The sequence below is a fragment of the Bison bison genome, unplaced genomic scaffold (assembly GCF_000754665.1).
Source record: "Bison bison bison isolate TAMUID 2011002044 unplaced genomic scaffold, Bison_UMD1.0 scf7180017864073, whole genome shotgun sequence".
NCBI lineage: Eukaryota > Metazoa > Chordata > Mammalia > Artiodactyla > Bovidae > Bison > Bison bison.
In genome coordinates, this window is record NW_011494645.1 from 1 (window position 1) to 26,979 (window position 26,979).

At 44.6% G+C, this 26,979-nt stretch overlaps 1 protein-coding gene across 2 annotated transcripts; it reads right to left on the bottom strand.

Annotated features, from left to right (window-relative positions):
• Positions 1-774: 774 nt before the first annotated feature.
• RBM17 (RNA binding motif protein 17) lies at positions 775-23,478 on the bottom strand. Of its 2 annotated transcripts, XM_010837465.1 has the most exons (13): positions 23,428-23,446; positions 23,359-23,391; positions 14,770-14,907; positions 14,118-14,234; positions 11,466-11,632; positions 10,553-10,650; positions 9,202-9,258; positions 7,882-8,023; positions 5,290-5,441; positions 4,157-4,230; positions 3,567-3,665; positions 2,293-2,365; positions 775-2,164 (listed from the first exon to the last, which is right to left on the bottom strand). In XM_010837465.1, the coding sequence occupies exons 3-13, from the start codon at positions 14,890-14,892 to the stop codon at positions 2,061-2,063; spliced, it is 1,206 nt and encodes a 401-aa protein (XP_010835767.1). In that variant the 5' UTR covers positions 14,893-14,907; positions 23,359-23,391; positions 23,428-23,446; the 3' UTR covers positions 775-2,060. The 2 variants fall into 2 exon arrangements, with proteins under 2 accessions (XP_010835767.1, XP_010835766.1); XM_010837464.1 differs by having other exon boundaries at positions 23,359-23,478.
• Positions 23,479-26,979: the final 3,501 nt, after the last annotated feature.

Consider the following 26,979-nt stretch of genomic DNA (forward strand, 5'->3'; position numbering starts at 1 on the left):
GACAGGCTGGGAGAGTGCACTCGGAGTCTCTACCTCAAGGAGGCAGGTGAACGCAGGGGACCTTCAAAGGCAGGAAGGGCTTTCAGATCAGAGGCAGGCCCACAAAGACAAATGTCTGACATTGAGGCTTTCTACTTATACTGGAGCTTCATTCATTTTCAACTTACACTGGAAACTTTCCATTGACATTGACTTGAATTTTAATTAATATTGAAAATTCATTTCACATTTCTCAAGCACTACCTTGTATAAGATTTTTAAATTATTCTAATACAGGAAATTCACTGCAAGTAATGCACTAGCTGATTACTGCAATCATGGAGAGTTTAACAATTAGAGAGATCAGGGGGATATTCACTAAATTTTACCCATGCTAATAGAAATCTTAATGAAGCACTGGCATTTCTCTGGTTGATGGTGAGAATGTTGGGAAAAGCCACCTCAACAATGATGTTATTATAAAGCTCAATAGTAATGAGCTGTCAAAGGGAGTTGGAATGTATACTTCCAAGACCTCAGGGTTCACACAAATTAAACTAAGCCATCATAACGAGTGCCTAGCACGAGCACATCTCAGCCCTTGTAAGACCAACTCCATCATGGGTATCTGGAGCCAAGTGTGAGGCTGGCTGCTGACTCTCAGGTCCTACAAAATGTCTAATTGTGTAACTCTTTCACCTTTTGTTCTTAAACTCAAATTTATTTCGTAGAGTATGTGCACTTTCTTCTCAGAAGCAGTCTTAATTCACTTTAACTCAGTAAAATAATACCACAAAAGAGAAAATGTTATTCTTTTATTTTATGTTAAATAAAAACATGAGAAAATCCTTTTTTAAAAAGGGTCAAAATATTCCTTATGTCTCCAAACCAAGTCCATGGATGCAAAGAAACGCTGGCTACTTTCCTCCCCCGCAGGGTCACACACACTGTCACGTTGAAAGGACCTGAAGAGACACCATGGCGCATGGCCCCAGCCGCCGCTTCAGGTTAAGTCACATGCAATATTCGGGCAAGCAAGGAGCAAAATACAGGCAGGCAGATTCTGGAAACACTTTCTGCTCGGGCCAAATATTATTATTTGTTTTGTCTTGCAATCCTGCTAAACATTTAAGCCACATATACCACTGTACTTCGATGGTACAGGTTTTCACAATTCCAGAATTGTATTAATTGGCAGTACAGTTTAAGTAGCTGATGTGGTGGAATTTTATCCATTTAAAAATTACATATGAGAACAGGACTGCAAATTTTGCCAGTAGAAACATGACCCCAGGGAATCACCACTTCCACAACATTATCGGGCACACATTTACAATGCACCCATGAAGTTCTGAGTGAACCTGTCACTGCTGAGCTACGCTAAAGACGAGGCTTCAATCTCTGAAAACAAATGCTATATTCATGATTTCTATACCCAAATACTCCTAAATCCATCACAATCTCTAGAGTCTGACTTAGCTTAACTGAGAATGATTCATCCAAACAGGTCATGGTAGGCTCAAGATTCTTCAACCTTAGTTTAGGTTGTAAAGAGCTTTTTCTATGACTGGAGTCAATAAAAATTTCTCTGTTAGAGAAAGCAGAGGTTTTCACCTTAGGCAGACTGCCAAGATGATACTTTATTACAGAATTTATGAAGCTACAGTTTAGTAACTTGCAGGTTTTATTAAAAGAAATCAAAAAAAGAAAGAAAAGGGGAACACTACCCCACCAAAACTTTCTAGATTTTTTTTTAAGTGCAAGAAATGCTGTATCACTGAAGCACTTGAGAATTATCATGAAATCCTAGCAAAAAATGTAATCACCTCAGAAGTGGTAATAAAAAAGAGAAACAACCAGAGAGGCACACAGATTGCTTTTTGTTTGTTTTTTTAAAAGGATTTTTATACTATATTAAAAAACCACAAAATAAAAAAGGGATCAGTCAACATATATCTTAGAAGTCTTACAGAGTCTCTGCACCCATAGCCATGAAGGCCCCCTGACGCCTTGTTCTCCTCTGCTCAGTCTGCAGCTCGCTGAAGGATCGCTGGAGATGACTCAGGCTCTAGTTTTTAAAATCAAACTTGTTCTGCCAAATCCAGGACCCTGAATTTATCCAAATTGTAGAAACATGCTTTGACCACCCGTCCACCAAAATACCTCCCATTCAGATCAACAACAGCTAAAAGGCAAACAAAAAGACAGTTAGTTAAGGCAGGAATTCCATGAGACATTACAACAATATGTCTTCAAAATATTAAGATCACAAGTTCAACTTTTTAATTCTTTATCGTTAGCTGTACAACTTACCTTTAATTGCTGACTCAACCCTCTCGAATTCTAAAAATATTCGTACTGCTTCATCATCAGGGGCACCAGGAATCTGGAAAAGAAATGGAGTACAGTAAGTAAAGATATCATCAGAGATGTCACTGACTGAGTTTTCCTCCACAAATGATTTTTGTCAGAGTATTCCAACTACAGATAAGCAGTGCTCAAATGCCAAGGATCTAAGTGTAATTTGTGTTTGTGTGTGCATGTGCACGCTCAGTCGTGTCCAACTCTTTGCGACCTCGTGGACTGTAGCCCACCAGGTTCCTCTGTCCATGGGATTTGCCAGGCAATAATACTGGGATGGGTTGCCATTTCCTTTTCCAGTTAAGTGTAATTTACTCGTCATCAAAATTCACTGAACGTCTGTTTTGGACAGGCCGTGTGCTAAGTGTGAGCAAAAGGCAGCTAAGCAAGACCCCTGCAGGTCCTATGCCATCAGACACATAAACAGATAATTATGCAGTCAACAGACACAACCCAGCATGGAGGAGAAGCTGAGGTGAGCAGGAACTAAAATAAAACATCTGTACGTGAACTGTCTCTCATACCAGGCTGAGTTCCTCTGTTAAGCTTTCTAGGCCCCGTTGCACTGTGTAAGCACGACTCCCGCTAATCCCCACCACACCCACCACCGTGCAGCCCTCCCCAGTCTCCAGAAGCTGTGACCCTATGGGAACGCCTGTTCCCTCTGACCCAAATCCTACCCACACAGTCCAAAGCTCCGCTCACATCTGATACTGTTCACAAAGCCTCCTCGAACTATTCCACATTGATCTAATCCTCCTCTCAAACTCCTATACTTGTAAGTCAGTCCTGATAAGTCTAGCAACTGAACATTCTCTAACTTTGTTTGTTGTTTCTTCAACTGAACGTGTCACCGAGAGCACAGGAGGCACCTGCCTGACCCCAGGGGAGTCAGCACTGGTATGTGGGAGGCACTAAATAAAGCACCTGCCAAAAGAAGGAAGCCAAGGCACATGTGACCCCCCATCACTAAACTACTGAACCCACTGTCATCAAGTCTAAACGTCAGTCACAAAATGAAATGTTTCTTCACCAAATAAATTTGAAGTTCTTCTTATGCTAGTATCTGAAATTGCAATAACTGAGTAAAAGTAGTGTAACTAACCAACACATGTCACCTTCTAAAGTAAGACAGTATGTTACTTACAATGCATCCTCTATTTACAGAAAATGCTTTGTAACCTATCAATCATAATTTGGGTTATAAACAAAGAAATCTCTCTTACTTCAAATATCACACATTTTCCAACTTTGCCATATTTTTCACACTCTTCCTTGGTTTCTACTTCCAAGTCTTCATCCACCTCTCCTGCACCAACCATGTTCTATAAACAAATATATAAATTCCAGTATTGAGTATAATTGACAACTATGTAAAAGAGACGTGTAAGTAACTTTTTTCCAAGATGGCAAATGTTTCCAAACCTAAATGACCCAAAAGAAAATTTTCATTCCTGAAATATCCTGAAGTAGGTTAGTTTTTTTAAAAAAATTAAAAAATATACATTAGGCTTCAATAAGTTACCAGAGCACCTGGGCAAACACCAGAATACATAAACCAAGCTGAATTTCTGATAATTTTCTGATAACATTTTAAAGTAATTTTTCACTGTAGTCTTAAATACTAATGTTTAGCAAAGAAACACTAGAGAAAAGGAATCTAAAAACCAGTCTTCCAGGGAGTCTGCCCACAAGCACCACTTTCAGTTCGCTTCAGCTATCCCATCATCAGTGGGGCTGACTACATGCAGGGGCAGGGCCGGGGGAGGGACACGCGACCCACAAGGCAAACAGGGCTCCTCCCTCAGCTCCTTACCCTGAGTAGGACCACTTTGGTAGGACACTTAAGTATTTCAGTTAATGGATTTGAATCTGACTTCTTGGCTGCGTCTATAAGAAAAATGTCATCAGACAGAAGTGTTAGGGCACCAAGTCTAAGTTACAACGAGCAATTTACTTTCAACAGCAATCCCCATCCTCTATATCCTAGAGCCAGCATCTACAGTCTCTGAGCAAAGATGCAGCCTTTCCTATCTGAAAGCATCATTTTGCTTTGGTATAATTTTTACCACAACTTCTAGAACTTTTTAACATCCTCAGGTGCATTTTTGCTTAGTTCACTTCCTAAAGGGCCGACAGGGCACGGTGATCACCACCCTCAGAAGTGAGTCTTGGCTCAGGCAGTGGTCAGTGGTCCTGAGCCCAGTGTAAACGAGCAGTCCATCAGCCAGCCGTGAGCTGACCAGTGTCAGATACCCTCCCAGAGTGGGCTGACTGCTGGTTTCTGGTTCCAGTCTGTGAGGCTTACTGCTGCTTCCTCAAGCTCTATGTCAACATGCCTGCCAGGAAAAGTTCTCTTCATTCTTCAGGAAAAGGCATTCAGCTAAGACTGATTCAAAACTACTGAGTTCTGCTGCTTAAAGTGCTAAATCATGTTTGACTCATTCCAGTACGCCCTCACTACAGAACAGACTGTAACAATCAAATGAAAATAAAACACCAAGTAGGCATCACCTACCAGAAGACTGCAAAATAACGCTACTTTTACAGAGCAGCCAGTAAGTAAAATTAGGATGAAAGCAGCCAGAAAAAAGCAAAAAGCAGAGAACCCTTACAGGATAGAGATACAGCAGAAAGAATCACTAATATACTCTGTATGGCTCTGTGTTGCTATAAAAACACAGTAACGGTTGTATCAGTATAACAAGGCTCTTTCCGGAGGAGAAGCAGGCATGCCAGGATTTCTGGAGTCCTGTTCATTTCTGCCAAAGTCTCTCATCTTCTTTTCCTCCTACAGGCGTTCTCTGTCCTGAACTATTTGTAAAGATGGGCCTCAGAACTTTGTTTCCACCACCCAGAGCTGGAAGGCATCACGATGAGGAATTCTCTCATTCAGGATGGCCTGCCCCCGCCCATACCCCCAGGAGCCCTGCCCGAGGTGAAGCCCACCTTTCTCGGTGGCGTCGCCCACGATGATCTTGCCGCCCCGCTTGCTGGTCTTCTCCACCGACAGCGCTGTGCTCAGGCCCTGCTCATGCTTCCCGAGACCCTGGCCTTCCCGGAAGCCGTACTTCTGCATGATTTTATGTGCTACCGTGCCCCTGCGAGGAGGAAAAGGAGAAAGGTCCCTGCATTTGAGTCACAGCACAGATTGGATTTTACATCACAGTAATCTCCTTCTAGGAAGAGAGAATGTAGATTCCACAATGGCGTTGATGATGCCATATACCTACTAATGGGCTATGAGATCGAAGTTGTGGGATGTTCAGGAGAAAGATTAAAAAGTGGATGCTGAAATCCTGGGTGCACTGAGATAACCTCTGAGGTAAAGGAAACACTAGTTCCTCTGGTAAGAGTTCCCCAGGGCCTGTTAGAAAATACCAGACTTCCTGTGTGCCCCTGTACCTGCTCTGCTACAAGGCTCATAACCAGTTTAAGTAATCCTCTCAAAAACTAAGTATGGTTTCATGTAATGAAGATGACTGCATTTTTCTAAATAGTACAGAAGAGTTTCCAATGACTGACTTCATAAATGAAGGATGCTTAAGGACTATCTGTTTAATAGATGGAAATAAAGAAACTGGGGCCCACAGTGGCTGCCTAGCTTAAGGCTGACTGACAGCAAAGGAAGACATCCCATGTTGGTATTAACGGTAGGACTGAAATTGAAACACACAACTCTTGAATTCTTAGTCCACTGCTCTTCCTCTAATTAGTGATAGCTTTCAAACTGCACAGGGAGGAGCCTCAAGGGTACTGAACACTGCTTCTTAGGGCCTGAACCCCAAAACCCTGCTTCAAACAGAACTGTTCAGTTCAGTTCAGTCGCTCAGTCGTGTCCGATTCTTTGTGACCCCATGAATCACAGCACACCAGGCCTCCCTGTCCATCACCAACTCCCGGACTTCACTCAGACTCATGTCCATCGAGTCGGTGATGCCATCCAGCCATCTCATCCTCTGTCGTCCCCTTCTCCTCCTGCCCCCAATCCCTCCCAGCATCAGACTCTTTTCTAATGAGTCAACTCTTCGCATGAGGTGGCCAAGGTATTGGAGTTTCTGCTTCAGCATCAGTCCTTCCAATGAACACCCAAGGCTGATCTCCTTTAGAATGGACTGGTTGGATCTCCTTGCAGTCCAAGGGACTCTCAAGAGTCTTCTCCAACACCACAGTTCAAAAGCATCAATTCTTCAGCGCTCAGCCTTCTTCACAGTCCAACTCTCACATCCATACATGACCACAGGAAAAACCATAGCCTTGACTAGACGGACCTTACCTACAGTATCTCACATACGTAATTTCCTTAAATATTTCATTTGAACAAGTTGTTCCAGGGCTAAAAAGACTGAAGACTGATAACTGTACTATATTGTACCTTCTTTTGGCATAAAGATTTAATACCTTTTTCTTGCCAGCAATAAGGCAATTTTTTTCACTAGCAGGAAAAAACAAAATCAGCCCCCAGTGATGTCATGCCTGTGCCCCTTCAGTACACTCCAGGGCAGCCCCACAAGCTTCTCTCCAATGGGGAACATCCTCTGTGTGCACCGCCCAGGGCAGTAGCTATGAGCTTTGTGTGGCTACTGAGCACTCAAGACTAGCGTGAGGAAAGAAATACATGCTGAATTCTATTCACATTCAATTAATTCAAGAGCCCTGAGTGGCCAGGAGGCCCCAGAGAACAGCACAGGTCGAGAAGACAGGTATCAAGGTGAGAACTCCAAATCCTCTCACAGCGTGCAAACCCTGGCCTGCTCCTCAGCTCTGGCCAGCCTGGCCCCGAAGGAGCGAAGGCAGAATCAAAGCGCTCACATAGGCGAAGGCAGACCAGAGAGGCCTCTGCAGGCACAGCCTCTCCACCAGAGGCGCTGTCCTTCTAGAGGACAGAGAGCAAAGGCCTCGGCGCAATGCTGCTCCACTGCCACTCCTGGAGCACTAGAGGACTAAACAATACACAACACTCTCTTAACCACAACACATGCCAAATCCAGCGAGTCCTAAAAAAAACCCACAAGCCCCACCTGAAGTCAACCTTAAAACTGGTTTTCAAACACTGGCAAACAAATTTCTAATTATAGATAGAATGACTAAAAGTTTTTAGACCAAAGGTATAGACTTATAACCTTAAAGCAAACGTCATTTTATCAAGAAATAAAAGGATGTCATTCATCTTTTGGACATAGTGTAAGTCAAGTCTAATTAGTATGAGCTATTTACAAATGTTCTGAAAACAAATATAAGTAACAATCAGAAACTGTTCCTACCTAGAGAATATAATGTTCAGCATCCCAATCACTCAACACTTCCGATAAAAAGCTTTACATTTTGTACAAAATGGTAACAGGGTCATGCTGCAATACCCTCCCAGTGACTCAAGTCCTGATCCTGCGTGACTGAGCGCACCAAGCACTCCTTGTAAACCCGCTAAAGCCCTCATCTCCAAACGCGCTGCATCCACTGGAAAGTCTGACCACACCACCCCCGGCCCCCTAGAGTCCCACCCTCCCTGCACCCGCCGAGGCGCAAGTGCCCGACCATTACCCCATGTTGGCGAGGAAGGAGTTGCCAGGGCCGGTTGGGGATCGGGGTCTGTCTTGTTCCTCGTACACTGGGGGAGGAATAGCAGCTTTGGAAGACTGTGAGCGAGGTCGTGAATCCTCTTCATAAGGGAAGTCTCGGGGTACTGTTGGATGACAGGAAACAGGATTTTATTTTTTGTGCCTCCTTACACCAGCATACAACAAAGGTCTCTGAGGTCAGGGACCACATGCCAGTTCAGTGAAGTGCAACCCCAGCTGTGCAACAGAATTAGCAAGGAAGCTCAGAGAGCTCCAGATGCTTGGGCTCCACTCCCAGAGACTGGTTTCAGTTGGGGTTTATGGTTTGTCAGGTATTTTCATTATTATTTAACTTTTTTTGTCTGTATTATCTTCTTTATAAAAAGGTAACATTCATAGGTATTTAAAAACTCTGGGGATGGTTACATTTTCTCGGGATAGTTTAGGTATGCTCCAACACAGAGAGTAGGAAAATGAACTAGAAGGTTCATCAAAGTCCAGTTCCAACCCCCAATTTGAGAACAGATCCCTGGAGACTTCTGGGACTCTGAGTTAAGGCACACACCCTGTGGCTGAGGGACCTCACTCGGGAATGTGCTGCCACCTTGTGGAGGGTCACAAGTGTAACAGCTCCTAGATCACAGAGCTGTGGAAAGTCCCTTGGACTGCAAGGAGATCCAACCAGTCCATCCTAAAGGAGGTCAGTCCTGAGTGTTCATTGGAAGGACCGATGTTGAAGCTCAAACTCCAATACTATGGCCACCTGATGCGAAGAGCTGACTCACTGGAAAAGACCCTGACGCTGGGAAAGAATGAAGGTGGGAGGAGAAGGGGACGACAGAGGATGAGATGGTTGGATGGCATCGCTGACTCAATGGACATACTTTGAGTAAACTCCGGGAGTTGGTGAGGGACAGGGAGGCCTGGTGTGCTGCAGTCCATGGGGTCACAGAGTCGGACACGACTGAGCGACTGAACTGAACTGAGATCACTGAGCACAGAACTTGCCAACTGAGCTACTATTTGTTTTAACCTAAATCCAAATATGAAATGTTAGAGAAAACAAAATGAATTATTTTTAACAGCAAACAAAAAAGCATCTTGCTGCAGAAAAACCCTAGAAACTGGCATAAAAACTCCTGAAGCATAAGGGGTGGAAGGTGCTCTTGGCCGAGGGCTAGAGTGAGGAGGGTTTGGGGGCCTTTTCCCTGCACCCAGGTGCCTGGCTGATTCCAGCTAAGGCTTCCCAAGACTGGGTTAAAGACATGTATCTGAACAGAAGAGGGAAGAAACAGGTACTTACATTCTTTGTCCTTCTCCACAAGAGACGTGGGAGGTGCAATGGCAGCTCCGCCCATACCTGCAAAACACACATTCCGCTGAGCAAGGGCTGAGTGAGGAGGAAGGAGTCAGCCCGGGGCCACTGAATCGCACCCCCAGCCCAAAGGAAGAGGCAGGAAGGCACACTACTCCACCCTCTCGCTAACACCTGAAGAGTTCAGTGTTTGAAACCAGGGTTAAAAGTACACAAGTAGGTATCACTGCTTGGGTGTGTGGGTACTTCTGGTCACAGTCTGCTTTGTGCTGTCATCATTCTTGTTCACATTTCCTAGACAGAGAACAGTGGACACAAACCAACCAAAGCAGACTCCACTTGCTATCAGACAACCAGAGGGAAAACATGAACAGAGAACATAGGGATTTTTCATCAGAGAAAACCCCTAACATATGTATTATAACTTAATCACCAATGCTGCTTCTGCTAAGTCACTTCAGTCGTGTCCGACTCTGTGCGACCCCATAGACGGCAGCCCACCAGGCTCCCCCGTCCCTGGGATTCTCCAGGCAAGAACACTGGAGTGGGTTGCCATTTCCTTCTCCAATGCATGAAAGTGAAAAGGGAAAGTGAAGTTGCTCAGTCGTGTCCGACTCTAGCGACTCCATGGACTGCAGCCTACCAGGCTCCTCCATCCATGGGAAATCACCAGTGAGACACTCCAAAAAATGATAAAATGTAAATTAAAGAAACCAATTACAAAACCATGCTGCACCAGCATGAAATGTTTCAAAGAAATTACCCACAATCAGTGTACAGGCAGGCGGCAACCACACGTGATGAAGCCGTTCTCTCAGAATGGACAGGGCCTAGCTATCTAGCGGTCACCAAGCACCTGGCTCTCACACAACGACGATGCTGCCTGTGAGGCTTCAGAGATGGAGGCGGTCTGACAGAGCACGAGCTCAGACCGAATTCCTACCCCGCTTGTAACACTGCCAGAAGCCAGCATTCAGGGAAGCCCAGCCATGCATGGGGGTGGCAAGGACTCTGGACACGAGTGCAGACTCTCCACTCAGTGCTGTTCTTAATCAAAGTGCAGATGGACAGACAACAGGTGGGCATGACTGTGCTACGGACAGAGACGAGCACAGGCATGTAGTTTAAGGTGTGCTCAAAGGTCCAAAAAGTAAATGTTAGAAAGAGCATCTGTGAAAACACGACGAAAAGTTAAACCCCATACAAATGCGGGTTTTTGCTGAGATGCCAGACAGCAAACTACCCAAATCAATGTCAGCTGAACTAGTTATCAAACTGAATATAGAAGGAAAGGGTAGAATTGCACATCTAAAACATGACATTTATGTTCAGGCATTACTTCTTTTCCTCCTCTCTCGCTCATAATCTTCATCTTCATCAGAATCTGGATCAGGTCGCCTGGAAAACCCACTAGCTTCATGTCTGTCTTTACGCCGCCTGTGATAACAGATGGAACAATTCAGAGATGTGAACCCAAGGAAGTCACCTTGACTTTAGGGGGCGTGAGGGGTAGGGGATATGCAAACAACTGATTAAACACCAAAGCAGCAAACATACGACAAGTGAGAAAAATCCAGAAGATAAACTGAAAAATTTAACAGGTATACGCATATAAATAGCAAGAAAAGTTTCCTTGATATTTACCTCTTTCAACACTAAAGCGAATCAACACAGGTAACAGTTAATGAAATAATTTCGATTGTCTAGAACATGCTTTCACTTCATGAAATGAGTCAATAAATAACGAGAAATAGTATATTAATGTTTTATATAATCATTTAAAAATTAATACTCGGCATTTTTAAAAGAAGAAATGCAAATAAATCTTTGTTACCCATACTTTCGAAAAACATAAAAGATGTTATGAGTTCTTAAAAACTCTATCTGGCTCAAAAATAGTAAAAGGTGAAAAAACATTTTAAGTATTTTAAGCAGTATGACTCTAGTAGAGTCAGAACACAGGGAAAACAAAAAGCAAAACCTATTATTCAACATCAGTTTGTAAGCTATTTTTCTAAAAACTCACTCAAAATGTATGTTCTAAGTTTTCTGCATCTATATGCGAACTTGCTCTGGACTTTGTTTCCATGATGGGATGCAACAACCACACACTCTTAACAACAATCTGACTCCTGAGAACTGTTCAGACCAACCACAAAACCCACTCAGTCCACAGACAGCACTGAAGTTCTCATAACATCTGAATGAACATTTCAAACATAACCCCATCCCACACTTGCATGAGGCCTTACTTTTCTCTCTCTTCTATTTCCTTCTGTCTTTCCAGCTCCCGCTGCCTCTGTCGCTCCTCTCTTTGGCGCTTCACTACTTTCTCATAATCGTTAGGAAACATGGGATCATATTCATCAGCTAAGGGGATCAAAACTTCTCCTGCAGAAAACCCGCTGGGAACAGGGTCCTGAGGAAGGGAAAATGCCAAAGTAAGTATCACCCTCTGTCTTGGAGTTTTATTCACAAAATTAAGGTCAAGGACCATGCAGGGCCCCGAGGATCACCTGTCCGCCTCTGTTCTACAGATGAGGGAGCAGATGCCCGAGGAGGCTCGGAGACTTGGCCTGTTCAGGCGCCCAGCCCAGGAGCAGCAGAGCATGGCAAAGTTCACCTCTCAGTTCAGGATCAATTCCATAAACACCCTACAGCATTTTCTTAAAAAAAGCTGCCATTACCCAAAATTTTAAGCAATAAATTTGATTTTTTAAATATAGAATACTTCTATTTTTATATACATAAAAACTTAAAATACAAAACAACTTATGAATAACATATTCTTGCAGTCATTTAATATAATAATCCCAGATTTTGATTACATGGAGACATGACATATTAAGACTCTCAAAAAAAAGAGGAAAGAAAAGTAGAAAGCCTCGTCCTGGGCTCTGAATGCTCTGGAGTCCACAGCCTCCCGAGGCCGCTGCATCTCAGGCCCTGAGTCTGAACAGGGCACATAACTCCCTTCACAGCACAGTTCATTTTTTAAAGTCCACTAAGTCAGGTTTTTGTGTTTCTCTTTTGTTCATTTACAAACTGCTCTTTGAGAGAAAAAGAACAAAAGGCAAACAGTGCACTAGAAACACAAGATGAAAAGGGGGCTTCGCCCTAGGCTGGGGGTCTTGAGATCCGTGGTTCTCATAAGCCCTGACCCACTGCATGGACTCACGCTCCTACATCTTCTTACTTTCTTCTGTTTGTTTCTCTAGCATGACACCCTCTTACTGTCTGTAAAAATAAGATGCCTTTCCTGGTCCCCACAGATACCCAAATGAGGGCAGGTCAAGGTCCCTAAGCTCCCACTCTGCAACTGTCAGAAGCGTGCCCAGCACTGCCAAAGGCAGGACGGCTGTTTGTAAAATGTATTTTACATATGAACACAAAACAGGCATGATACAGAGAGCTTATGCTCAGTATCAATGGATCTAAATCTAACAATTCCTGGATTATACTGGGCACTGAATTACAATGTGGATGACATTTTCTCATCATATTAATAAAACAAACACTTCATGGTCTCCTTACAATTAAAAATCAAAAATCCCTTTGATTTGTTGAATAAACAAAATTAGAAAAATAACTGTAATCACCTCCCAGACCCTATCACTGGAAATCTGACACAAATCTATTTACCACAAGGCTCCCAAAGGGAAAGTATTCATTTGTATGCACATAAAAGACATTTCTAAAACACAAAAGCACCTGAACAACATTTCCATTCAGTTATTATTAAAACAGGAGAAGCTAACAATCAGCAACTCAATTTATTTAACACTGCCATCACAAAGTTCCAACTCAGAACAAACTGTCAGCACGAAGGATAATTCTCTGTCGTTAAATCTGACAGCAAACAACTTTTACTGTGTGAACCCTGCTAAGTTCAACAATGAGCCATCCTGCTCTAAATGCCATGAAGAATACAGGGGCTTGCTTCATTTTAACAGATTGACAGTTAATACCCAACACTGCAGAGGGTGGGAAAAACTCAAACGCTCACAGGCTGCAGGTGATACAACTCTGCCAGAGACAACTTGGCAACAAATAAACTGTCCAGGAAAGGGAATCATCTCCTGAAGTCACCTCAGGAAGTCTATCCTAAGAAAATTTTAAATGCACAGAAAGCTCTCTGAAAAGGTGTCCCTAAAAGGTTTACTGGCCCTACAGTTAGGAAGTGAGTGTGTAAATCACCACACACTTACCTGATGGGAACACTTTACAACTAAAAATTGGCTATGTAGCAAGAAGAAAATGCTTACTGATTAAATCTGGGGGTGATATTATAGGTTCTGGAGTCAATATACAGGAACAGATGATTAACCAGTTCTTGATTAGATGCAGCAAGAAAAAATTAGGTGACAAATTTGTGGGAAAAAATGTTAAATGACTAAGAATCATCAGAAAAGTTCCCTTGTAGGGAACCAAGTGGTTTTCCCTCTTGACAGACTACCAGACTGCAGGAGAAGGATCAGCTCCCCTGGCCGTGAAACCCCACGGAGAGCTTCAGCGCCTGCCACACAGGGGAGCGCAGTGAAGCCACTGGGATGAGCGCCTGGCCCTGTACTCTTTGACACAGGTGGACAGCACAGTATATTAAGTGAGAAACGCAATGAGGGGACAGAAGATGCAGGAGGCAAAGAATACCAAGTTCTTAAATTCTTAAGTCATTTCTTTTTCTTTTCGCCCACCTCCAATTTCTGATTAATTAACTACTGAGCTTTAAACAGATTAAGTGTTTTAAAGTTGATAAAACCAGAGCAAAAATTAAACTGAATGTGATACTGACTAGATTGCAAGGCCTACAGAGGAAGTGTGCTCAGAGTGATGTGTGGCAAGTGCAGCCTGGAAAGCAGGAGAGCCCACCCACGGGTGTGTGTGTGTTGGTGGCGGGGGTGTACCTTGAGGCCTGCAGCCACGTGCGGTGGAGTGTCCACGATCTGCCGCTCATCGGAAGAGCCGCCTCGCTTTAGGTCGATTACTGGAGCAAGGACTGTACTTTGTTTTGTCCTCTGGCTCTAAAATCATCAAAAACCAAGAAAAGTGTACTTAGGCTTCAAATCAAAATTCAGATTACTTGTAACAAAGCTTTTTTTTTGGTCTCTGCAACAAACCTGTCAGATATGAGAGAAACAATCTTAAACCAATAGCCTTTTAATTCAATTATTACGATAACCATATACTAGTTCCTTTTCCTTACAACACAAATCTCCATTTTCAGAAAAGGTTTACAGAAAGATTGGCCACTGTTAAATTTTCAGATGAAATAATACACTGAAAAAACTCTATGCTTGGACATACTGAAGTTTGAAAACCAGCATCACTGCTGGAAATCCAAAGTACTCTTTTCCTCATCCTGATTCTCTGAAACAGTTCTATTTCCAGGAGACGTGAAATGACCTTCAGCTCCTATTCCTCCCCTCCCTACCCCAGCCTCTCCTCCGGCCACGCAGGAGCCCTACATATTCAACAAAGAGGTAGGGCAGTGGCTCTCACTCCTCAGCAGGCACCTGCCGGGCCTCTTTCCTCACAGGTGGGCTTAGCTTCTCTCACCTTGGCCTGAGTGAGAGCTGCCTTCTTCACCTGGAGCTGAGACTGCAGGAGTTTGAAGTTTTTGGACCAGCCTTCTGTTTTTGAGTCACTGGTCTCCACTCCCAGGTCATCGTACAAGGACATCTTCTCAGTTCAGTGCTGAAAGGGAAGCGGATAGGGGTTAAAGAATGTAAGAATGTAGTGAAGATTTCTAATTAAAATATGCAGTGGCATGGAATTTCAGAGGTAGGAGGTATCTGATGAGATCACCTCGTCCAGGAACATTCAGTGACAGAAGCCAAGACACCTGATATCACCAATCAGTGCCCTTTCTAATACCCATGTGCTATTTTCAAAATAAACCTCTAGCATGAATTTTCCTGTATATAAGATCATGTGATCAAGTAATTCAGGAGTGAAATCATTCTGTTCTACAGAATGAGGGAAGGAAGTTCTACAGTCAGGGCATTCTTAACTATACATATTCATTAAAAAAATAATTCTACTTTGTGTCAGTAACAAAAAGTAGAAGCCTTACAAAAACACCTATTACCAGGTGAGTTAGCACAATTAACCACCTTTTCAGGGGGGGGTGGAGGGTGATGGCGGGGAAGCTACCCTTTTATAAAATTTTATTATATGCCTACAAATAAGGGGAAAACCCCAGAAATGATCTTACAGATGTGACAGGAGAGTAGAAGGTTAGATTGTATAATACCCAGGCTTCCTCGTATCCCACCTGGTGATCTTTAATGACTCTGAGCACAAAGACAGAATCCACAATCTATATGTGAATGACTGACACATGCTGTCTCCGCAGACAGAGGATGAAGACAACAAAAATGACAACAGGTAACACTTGTTCAGTCCTCTCAGTCGTGTCCAGCTCTTCGGGACCCCATGGACTGCAGCACCCCAGGCTCCCCTGTCCTCCACCATCTCCCGGAATTTGCTCAAACTCATGTTCACTGAGTCAGCGATGGTATCCAACCATCCTCCATTGTCCCCTTCTCCTCCTGCCCTCCATCTTTCCCAGCATCAGGATCTTTTCCAATGAGTGGGCTCTTTACATCAGGTGGCCAAAGGATTGCAGCTTCAGCTTCAGTCCTTCCAGCGAATACTCAGGGATGATTTCCTTTAGGACTGACTGGTTTGACCTCCTTGCAGTCCAAGGGACTCTCAAGAGTTTCTCTAACACCAGAGGTCAAAAGCATCTATTCTTTGGCACCCAGCCTTCTTCATGGTCCACCTCTCACATCCATACATGACCACTGGAAAAACCATAGTCTTGACTAGATAGATGGACTTTTGCTGCAAAGTAATGTCTCTGCTTTTTAATACACTGTCTAGGTTTGTCATAGTTTTTCTTCCAAGGAACAAGTCTTTTAATTTCATGGCTGCAGTCACCATCCACGGTGATTTTGGAGCCCAAGAAAATAAAGTCTGTCACTGTTTCCACTTTTTCCCCATCTATTTGCCATAAACTGATGGGACCAGATACTATGATCTTAGTTTTTTGAATGTTGAGTTTTAAGCCAGTTTTTTCATTCTCCTCTTTCACCTTCATCAATAGGCTCTTTAGTTCCTCTTCGCTTTCTGACATTAGGATAACAGCCTATCACACTTGCCAGGGTGGTCAACGACGTAACTGCTACAGAAGCCTAGGAGGAGGCTACCAGTAAAGCCAAGAGCAGTCCAGGAGCGGGTGGAGACTTCCAGAAATAAATCTGCTCCAGGTCAAACCCAGTCAGAAGTCCACACCTCTAGCGGCTAAGTCCTTACTGCCACGTTTGAAAACCTCAACATTCTGAAACCCAAAACACGGCTCATTTCTCAAAATAAGACAGCAATCTGTTTCTTACAGTTGGAAAGGGGGAAAAAATTGACTGAAAACCCTAAACTGCAAAGAAGTGCTTAACACAGGAGTTGCTAACTTATGAACACATCCCAAAAGTCTGTCAGTTCCCAGGCTCAGACAGCATTTCGCCATTGAAACTGTGTCACATAAATCCTGTTTTGCCTGTGTTATGTCTCAGAAAGAGAAGGTGATACATACAGGAAGGGAAATATCTAATTTTCCCCCAGAGTCACATCTGACCTGGGGCAAAACTTCTGTGTCTGCTCACTTCTCCACCCTTCTGTGCATGGATCTTAAGACCCCAACACCCCAACACCTCGGCTGACCTGGTTCCACGGTGCGTGGGGCGGGGGTGAGGGGTTGGATGCTGCCTCCCTCCCTCAGGAAAGCTGTTCGGCTCCTGAGCTGAAGTCAGCCCTGGTCACCTATGGGTGCCTTTCAGAGTTCCTTCCCTACTTTATACCTGAACGCTGTGATGACCTGAGAGCTCTCAGTGCTGAGTGCTAAATGAAAGGCCCCAAGGCAGTGCAGAAGCAGGGTGAATAAGAGCAGAGCCCAGGGTACTGGTGGCTGAGTGCTCCAAGTGACACACAAAACAACGGAGACACGCCTAACGGTTCTCTCCTCACGGCTTCTGGGACAATTCACTGGCTCAGCAGGGACGAAGAATTCCCTGAAGAGTGTATCCCGCAGGGGCATGCCCGCTGCCTTCAGCGCCAGACAAAGCGGACTTGGCAACACCTTGTCACGGTATTAAGCTTGAGACAAGCGCCAGACAAGCGCAAGACACTGAGGCTAAACGTAGAAAAGTTAATGAATTCCATTTCTCATCTAAGCATGCCTGAAATCTGATCAGGTCTCCAAAGTTTTGCAGGTAATACCGCTGGGGTCCACTTCAGAACCTACTATTTTAATCCACAGTCTTATAAACTCCACAAAAACCTATATTCAGTGTGTGGAGGTCACTGCTCTACCCTCAGACTAAGATCAGTGTCTGCCCCAGAGTCGAACAGGGAATCAGGCCAACTGCTCAGTTAACACACTAATTGCAACCTTCTCTTATCCAGGACTTCAGAAATTTCTGGCCACTGATGACTACATAAGACCACAGAGCTGCAGAGGCTGTCATGCACTTTTCTTCCAGCCTACTTGGTGTTCAAAACTAATCCTTCTTTTCCAGGTACACATCCTTAAAGTTTAAATTTAACCTAAAAAACTCAGAACAACAGCAAAGAAAAAACAATGCTGAGTGACCAGCTTGCAAAGGGCCCGTGAATGATGCCAGGTTTGAGCTGCACGAGTCCACTTACATGTGGCCTGTTTTCCACAGTAAATACTGTAGGACCACAACATCCGAGGTCGGTGGAATCCATAGATACTGAGGGCCAACTGTGAAGTTATACGATTTTTCTGCTGCGGAGGGTCAGGGCCCCTGACCCCTGCCTTTTTCAAGGGTCAACTGTACTGTGGTTTTCAGAACACTGCTTCAGAAATGACCATGCATCTTTCATCTAACCTAGTCTAATGTTTTGAGACCTCCCATCTCAGTTGATCACCAGACCAAAGCCTAGTAAACAAATTGTGGGTTCATTTGCTTTACCTTTCTTTATTCTTATAAAGGCAAGAGAAGACTGACACATTTTGGCAAACAAATACAAACAACACTTTCTGGGAAATTATAAAGCTAAATTATCAAACTTTGTTTATAAACCAAACTCTACTTTGTGTGTGTGTGTGTTAGTCGCTCAGTCGTGTCTGACTCTTTGCGATCCCATGGACTGCAGCCCACCAAGCTCCTCTGTCCGTGGGATTCTCCAGGCAAGAATACTGGAGTGGATTGCCATTCCCTTCTCCAGAGAAACTTCACAACCCAGGGATCAAACCCTGGTCTCCTGCATCGCAGGCAGATTCTCTACGGTTTGAGCTACAGGGGAGTCCTTTTTCACTTTACTTCTCTCAGTACTGCTTAGTAAGAAATTTGAAAACATCATCAAGAAAGGTATTTACAAATAAGATTGGTCTCTAGCGGGTGACCCATACTCTGGCAAATACCACCACCAGAGTTCTCACACTGCTCTGAAGGTTCTAGGCCCCACATCAGGCTCCCCAGCCAGGGGGTCTGGCCAAGGGACTGGGAATCCCCTAGAAATCTGACTTTGAAGGCCAGCGGGATTTGATTACAGGACTCGCACAGGACTGGGGGGAAACAGACTCCACTCTTAGAGTGCAAACAAAAACTTGTGCTCACTAGAACCCAGGGGAAAGGAACATTCACCCCACAGGAGACTGATCCAGACCTACCGTGAGTGTCTGCAGGTCCCCTGCAGAGGTGTGGGTTGGCAGTGGCCCGCCAGGGACAGGGGCACTGGTAGCAGCAGTACTGGGAGATGTATCTCGGCTCGGTGTAAGTCCTCTGGGAGGTGCCAAAGCCCTATTGTAGAGCCTGTGGGCTTCCCTGGTGGCTCAGAGGGTAAAGCGTCTGTCTGCAATGTGGGAGACCGGGGTTCGACCCCTGGGTTGGGAAGATTCCCCTGGAGAAGGAATGCCAACCCACTCCAGTACGCTTGCCTGGAAAATTCCATGGACAGAGGAGCCTGGAGGGCTACAGTCCATGGAGCTGCAAAAGAGTCGGCCATGACTGAGTGACTTCACTCGCTCACTCATAGGGCCTGTAGACTCCAGGACTGGGTCACCTCAGGCCAAACAACAGGAAGGGAGCACAGCCCCATCCATAGACAGACAACTGGAGTCAAGTTTTACTGAGCATGACCCCATCCACTTGAGCAAGACCCAGCATTCCCACAGCCAGTCCCTCCCATCAGGAAGCTTGCACAGCCTCTTATCCTCATCCACCAGAAAGCAGACAGAAGAAATAAGAACTACAATCCCAGAAGCCTCCAAAACTAATACTACAATCACAGAAAGCTAACCAAGAGGAAAAGAAATAGGATTCTGTCCCAGATGAAGGATCAAGATAAATCCCCAGAAAAACTAGAGCAAGTGGAGATAGGTAACCTCCCAGAAAAAGAATTCAGAATAATGATACTGAAGATGACCCAGGATCTCAGAAAAAGAATGGAGGGGACACAAGAAATGTTTACCAAAGACCGAGAAGAATTTAAGAACAAATAAATAGAGCTGAATAACACACTAGAAGGAATCCATAGGAGAATAACTGAGGCAGAAGAATGGATAAATGACCTGGAAGACAGAATGGTGGAAATCACTGCTGCAGAACAGAATATAGAAAAAAGAAGGAAAAGAAACGAAGGCAGCCTAAGAGACCTCTGAGAAAACATTAAACAGAGCAATATTTGCCTTCTAGGGGTCCCAGAAGGAGAAGAGAGAAACAACCTGAGAAAATATCTGAAGAGATAATAGCTGAAAACTTCCCTAACATGGGAAGGGAAATAATCAACCAAGTCTAGGAAGCACAGAGTCCCATGCAGGATACAAATAATGGTCTCAATGGAAATCAAGTAACCAAATGCCCACTAAACTGAAGGGAAAAGACCAACTTATTTACTTTTGCATTTCCAATTTCTGGCAAAGAGGAGGCATTCAATAAACATTTTTAAATATCAACAATTAAATAAATTCTTTTTTAGCCACATGAATCAGCAGTGAAACTACACAACGCCCACAGGCTCCACTAGGAAGTAAAGAGGAAACAAAAGCTTCTGAGGTGGATGGTAGTAATGGGCACACAACACATTTAAAAATAGTTCAAATAACAAATTTTATGTTATGTATATTTTACCACAATCAAAATTTTTTAAAAAACTAGGTAAAAGGGAGAGGAGCAGCAGCACTAGGCAAGGCAGTGTGAGCTAACAGGATGCTGGATGTCCCCCTAGGGACAGAGTGAACGTGATGCAAACATTTTCCCTATTTCAGGGCTACACGCTCAAGCAATGCAGAGGTGCTCTACCTCCAACAGAGTGCTTTCAGCCAAGAGCCCAACTCCTAAGACTTCGTCACCCAACTGGCGAGGCTCCATGCCATCACACTTCCTCCAACCCCAGTCTACCTGAAGCTAGTTGTTGACAATGGCACCTGATTCGCCTCCGTCTGCTTCCAAAGTCATTGTGCAGCAAAATCTTATGTTCATTTAAAGTTCCCCGTTTCTGTTCTCAAAACCTTCAAAAACATAGCTTAAATATCAGAAACTGATGCCCCCTTACTAGCATCTGCTAGCTTTCTGTACCTCGGAGCTTACACATCAGATCTCCTCATCACAGTAAAGGCAGAAGAGCTCTCTTCACAGATCTTCAAATTCATAGAACTGGATGGACCACAGCAACGACACGCTCTACCCACCTGCACTTGTAAGACTTGCTTTAATTAACTACTATAATGCAACAAGCACCAGTGAGACAAGAGACCACCCTCCACCCGTATGGTCCCCATCCCATCCCATCCACCCAAGTGATCTCCCTGGCCCAGCAGCAGCCTGAACCCCATTCTAATTCCTTCCTTTCCTCCTTTTATATAACCTTACCAACACAGCTTGTTGCATCCATTCCTTAAAAAGTATATGTATCTTCACTTTAGCTGCCTCGAGTACTTGTAAATATGTCACAGTTGATTCGTGCATCCTGTCTGCGGCAAACACTGAAAACAACAAGCGCACTAACAAGACTCTGTTATGACCTGAACTGCACCTCATTAACGCTCAGATGTCTTTCAGATGATGCAACACATTTACTTCATGAAGTCTGGTGACAGGTAATAGAAACGGAGCACTTTCTAACATTTGGATATATCTTAGGAAGCCAGGACCAAATGGAAATACAAACAGTTGATTTTCATAACCTCTTTAAAATACCACCTCACTATTGACTTCGTTTTCATAGTAACATCAGCCTTTGATCAACACATCTTCCAGGTATGCTCCTTTTTCTTTCACTTAAAAAGAAACACGGTAAACACAGCTCTTCTGGAAGAATGATGACTTTTCAAGATTCTACCCAAGCTAAAGAAGTATTTTTTTAAAACACGTGCAACTGGTAAAAAAGAACGTGGAAGACATCTTCTCAGGAGCACCCCACGTGCTCATCTTTTAAGTACATCTCTGAAGCCTTTGCTAACAACAACCCTCACATAAAACCAGCTACCCCCTGAACACACTCACATCATGTTAGGCTCCACTGGGTGACATGTCTGTCTCTTACTATATCATAAAGCCCTCAGAGGCAACAAGGGCTGTTTCTGTCTTCATCTTTATATCTCCAACTGAGCACCTTGCTTGGGACATTGTTAAGCACTTTTAAAATATTTTCTAAATACATCAGTGAGTTGTCAGTCAGCACACAACACATTTTTTAGTATATACCATTTGCTTTATTTCTTCTAAAAATAAAACACCCACAGTTTAAGTTACTAATGTAATATCCCATATCGCCTAAATATCCTCACTATAAAAAATGCCTGTGGCCCTTAACTCACAGAACTGTGGAAACTGAATTGCATCCTTTAAAAACTCCACCTGGTGAAGAGAGACGCAGTCCGCACCTACCTGAGAATGTGCAGAATTTTGCCCTCCCCCAGAATATCCTATTTCCCACCCACTTGCCTGCTTCCCTGGTGGCTCAGACGTTAAAGCGTCTGCCTCCAATGCGGGAGACCCCGGTTCGATCCCTGGGTCGGGAAGATCCCCTGCAGAAGGAAATGGTAACCCACTCCAGTGTTCTTGCCTGGAGAATCCCATGGACGGAGAAGCCTGGTGGGCTATAGTCCACGGGGTCGCAGAGTCGGACACGACTGAGCGACTTCACTGTACACTCTACTGCCTGTCTCTAGGAATAAGCACCTCCCAGGGCCCTCCTTCATTGATTTCTCAGAGAACCGTCTTGATCCGACCTGACTACCCATGTTCACACTTCTATCTGCCTTTCCTGCAGTTTCCAGAATGCACTAAGGTGCTTCACCTTTGCTACCTTTACACTTATTTCCTCTGCAGGGAAGCTTTCCCCCATCCTGCACATCTAACAAAACACCCCCAAGACTCAGTTACACGCCTCACTCCTTTGCAAGCCTTTCCAGACCGACTGAGGCGTGGCTTTTTACACTTGTTTCTCTGGAAACTAAACTCACGGGAGCGTACACACAAAATCTTACTGATCTAACTTATCTGCTGTTCCTAAACATGACAGGGCAAAAGGAAACGCTCAAGCAAAAAAAAAAACAAAAAAAAAAAAAAAAAAAAACGCTTGGTGACTGGATATCGAAGCTAAAATATCGCTTCCGAGGCAGTGCCGGAGCCTCGTCCAGGTACAATCCCTGTCTCTGAGGGATGGCCACATCTGATTCGAAGCCGAGGGAGGAAACGGATTCCTTCCTCGGCGTCCCTGGCCCCGGCCACAGACTGTTCAGACCTTCCTACCGGGTTCAAGAGACCAAGAGCTGTTCCCAGACAGACGGACAGCGAGAGGGAGGGAAAGGCGCCCTCGGGTCCAGGAGACACAAGGACAGAGCAAACAGACGAGGAAGAAAAAGAGTAGAGAAGGGGTGCGAGGGCCCGGCAAACCGAGGCACATAAAGGAAGGAGGCAGCAGGGAGCGAGAGAAGACGCGGAGGCTTACCAGCGGCCAGGCCGCCAGGCGCGGGGCAGCCAGCGGCGCGGGGCAGGTCAGGGACCTCCGCCCCTCGCGGTGCGGCCTAAAGCCGCGGCCTCACCTGCCGCGACGCCCGGACGAGGAGGCGCGCCGGCCCCGGCCCCCGCCCGCCCACCGGCCCCAGAGACCACTTACCCGGCCCGCCCGGCCGACGCTCCCGGGCCGCGGCGGCGCACCGAGGCCGACGCGCCGCCGACACCGCGGGCTGGGCGCTCGGCGTCAGCCCCCGACGGCAGCACCGCTCCGGCGCCAACCCCTACGCAGACTCCGCGGGACGCGCGGCGGCGCGGGGTCACGGCGCGTACGGCCGGAAGAGAGGCGCCCGGCGCCTGCGTTGAGGGTGCCCCTGCTGCCGCGCGCCCCCTGCCGGCCGGAGGACCGAGCCCGCAGAGCCGAGAAACTTCCTCTGCCACCAAGAGGGGTCGCGATGGCACAGGGTTGTGACGCTACACACCCCGGGAGCCTGGCATTGACCTCGGGCGGAGAGGACAACTGGTCCAGGGCTGCAAAGGTTGGCTTCATGGGGAACACATGTACACCCGTGGCGGGTTCATGTCAATGTATGGCAAAACCAATACAATATTGTAAAGTAATTAGCCTCCAATTAAAATAAATAAATTTATATTAAAAAAAAACTGTTCATCATCAGTGTGCACAAAGCTAAAGATAAATCATAGTAGGAGAGATAAATGGGCAAAAGGCTGTAAAAGACAAGACCAGGAGTGCTGAATTAACTGTGTGAAGTGAAAGTCGCTCAGTCATGTCTGACCCTTTGAGACCCCATGGACTATACAGTCCATGGAATTCTCCAGGCCAGAATACTGGAGTGGGTAGCCTTTCCCTTCTCCAGGGGATCCTCCCAACCCAGGGATCAAACCTGCGTCTCCTGCATTGTAGGCAGATTCTTTACCAGCTGAGCCACAAGGCAAGCCCAAGAATTCTGGAGTGGGTAGCCTTTCCCTTCTCCAGGAGATCTTTCCAACCCAGGGATCGAACCCAGGTCTCCCACATTGCAGGCAGATTCTTTCCCAGCTGAGTCACAAGGGAAGGGCTAAGGAAATCATGGATGTGAAGTTAGGGTTACAGAATACATGTTATATACATATACATACATGTATACATACAAGGTACATGTTATAAAGCCTCACGATTTCAAAACGATAGGACAAAATTTGGGAAGAAAGAGAAAATAGGATTCTGTGTCAATGCGATTTTCTCATCTATATTTGAAATTGTATACAACCTGTATAGGTCCCTGTCCTTTGAAGTAAAAGAATTTTGCTTAGTGTCCCGGGCCTCCCTGAGTCTCAAAAGGCTGACTCAAGAGTTAATGATTGGGAAATGTGAAGATGTAAAGAAGCTATTGAGCCAGGAAACTGGTAACAATTTACACTATAAACCCACCAGAGCAGAATCACCCACTTCCCAGGGCCCTGAACAATAAAGGTCTGACACACATTCCTAGGTTGTTTTTACAGGAAGCAGCCTCTGCCAGATGAGAACTGCTGACTGCAAGCATGTAGACTAAACTGGCTGAAACCAGAAGGTTGAAGATGCTTGAAACTTCACCTTGATGCCAACCAGTCTGAGAACTGTGCAGGAGCTGATCAGGCCCCTGCAGCCCCTTCCCTCACCCTGCCTTTAAAACCTCTTCCCTCAAAGCTATCAGATTCAGGTCCTCTGAGTGTGAGCTGCCGCTTCTCCTTGCTAGATGCCTGCAATAAGTGCTAGACTTCTCTTCGTCACGATTGGTTTTACTGCTTGTGGGCAAGTGGACTCAGCTTTGGTTCAATAACATGAAATGAAAATGAAAAGAAGTCACTCAGTTGTGTCCGACTCTTTGCTTCCCCATGGACTGTAGCCTACCAGGTTCCTCCGTCCATGGGATTTTCCAGGCAAGAATACTGGCGTGGGTTGCCATTTCCTTCTCCAGGAGATCTTCCTGACCCAGGGATTGAACCCGGGTCTCCCGCATTGTAGGCAGATGCTTTACCATCTGAGCCACCAGGGAAGCTCATTCAATAACATACTTGGGGGTAAAAACATTTTAGTTTGATAAATCAAATAGTCTACACTTAAATATGCACTTTAGTACAAAGGGACATATGAAGAAAGAATATAATTAAAAACTGAGGGTTAAGAAAACAGAGGAGAAGGGACAAAAGAAGGAAATAGTGCAGGGAGTTGGTAGTTAACATAAAGAAATAGGTGGTTAAGGATATCGTGTGGCATTCTGATTATCATTAACCCAGAACTAAAATACAAACCTTTCAAATTCTCAAGACGCATGCACACAACAGCAGCAAGTCACATAAAATCACTCAGTGAAATATTTGAAAAAACTGAAAAACAGAAATCATAACAAAACAATAAGACAGAACTAAGACCACACATCTATGTGAATCAACATAAACTAAAAAAGAAAAATGGAAGAAAGCACAAAAATACAAAATATGGAATAAGGGGAATAAACTCCAGATACAAAGGAAAGTAAAATTAGCTTAAGAGATGACTTTGTTCAGATTTATCATACTAAATAATATAATAATTTATTATAATATTTATTTATTTATGATTTTATTTATATATATATCAGAGCTGTATATTATCACCCTACTTATTTAACTTATATGCAGAGCAGATCATGCGAAATGCCAGGCTGGATGAATCACAATCTGGTATCAAGATTGCTGGGAGAACTATCAACAATCTCGGATACACAGATGATGTCACTTTAATGGCAGAAAGTGAAAAAGAACCAAACAGACTCTTGATGAAGGCGAAAGAGGAGAGTGAAAAAGCTGGCTTAAGACTCAGCATTCAGAGAACAGTAGGACCAGATGATGGTATCCGGTCCTGCCACTTCATGGCAAATAGATGGGGAAATGTGGAAACAGTGTTAGATTTCATTTGGGGGGGGGCTCCAAAATCAATGTGGACAGTGACTGCAGCCACGAAATTAAAAGACGCTTGTTCCTTGAAAGAAAAGCAATGACAAACCTAGACAGAATATTTAAAAAGCAGAGACATCACTGCTGACAAAGGTCTGCATAGTCAAAGCTATGGTTTTTCCAGTAGTCTTGTATGAATGTGACAGTTGGACCATAAAGCAAGGTTAGTGTGTAGAACTGATGCTTTCAAACTGTGGTGCTGGAGAAGACTCTTGAGAGTCCCTTGGACTGCAAGGGGATCAAACCAGTCAATCCTAAAGGAAATTAACCCTGAATATTCATTGGAAAAACTGAAGCTGAAGCTCCAATACTTTGGCCATTTGATGCCAAGAACTGAGTCATTGGAGAATACCCTGATGCTGGGAAAGATTGAGGGCAAGAGAAGAAGGGGGTGACAGAGGACAAGATGGTTGTATGGCATCACTGACTCCGTAGACATGAGTTTGAGCAAACTCAGGGAGATAGTGAAGGACAGCAAAGTCTGGCGTGCTGCAGTTCATGGGGTTACAAAGAGTTGGACATGACTTAGTGACTGAACAACACCAACAACAAAATCTGGATGAAATAATTTCTAGGACAATGTAATTTCTCAAAACGGACTTTAGATGAGTTATAAAATTTAAACAAACGAACTATCACAGGATAAACAGGAGGAAAGAGCAAAGAGCTACTCTCCAAAACACCAGGTGCAGATGCTTCCACAGAGAAATTTTATCAGACTTCTGTTGTTTGTCATTGTTCAGTGCTAGGTCGTATCCAACTCTTTTGCGACCCCATGGACTATAGCCTGCCAGGCTCCTCTCTA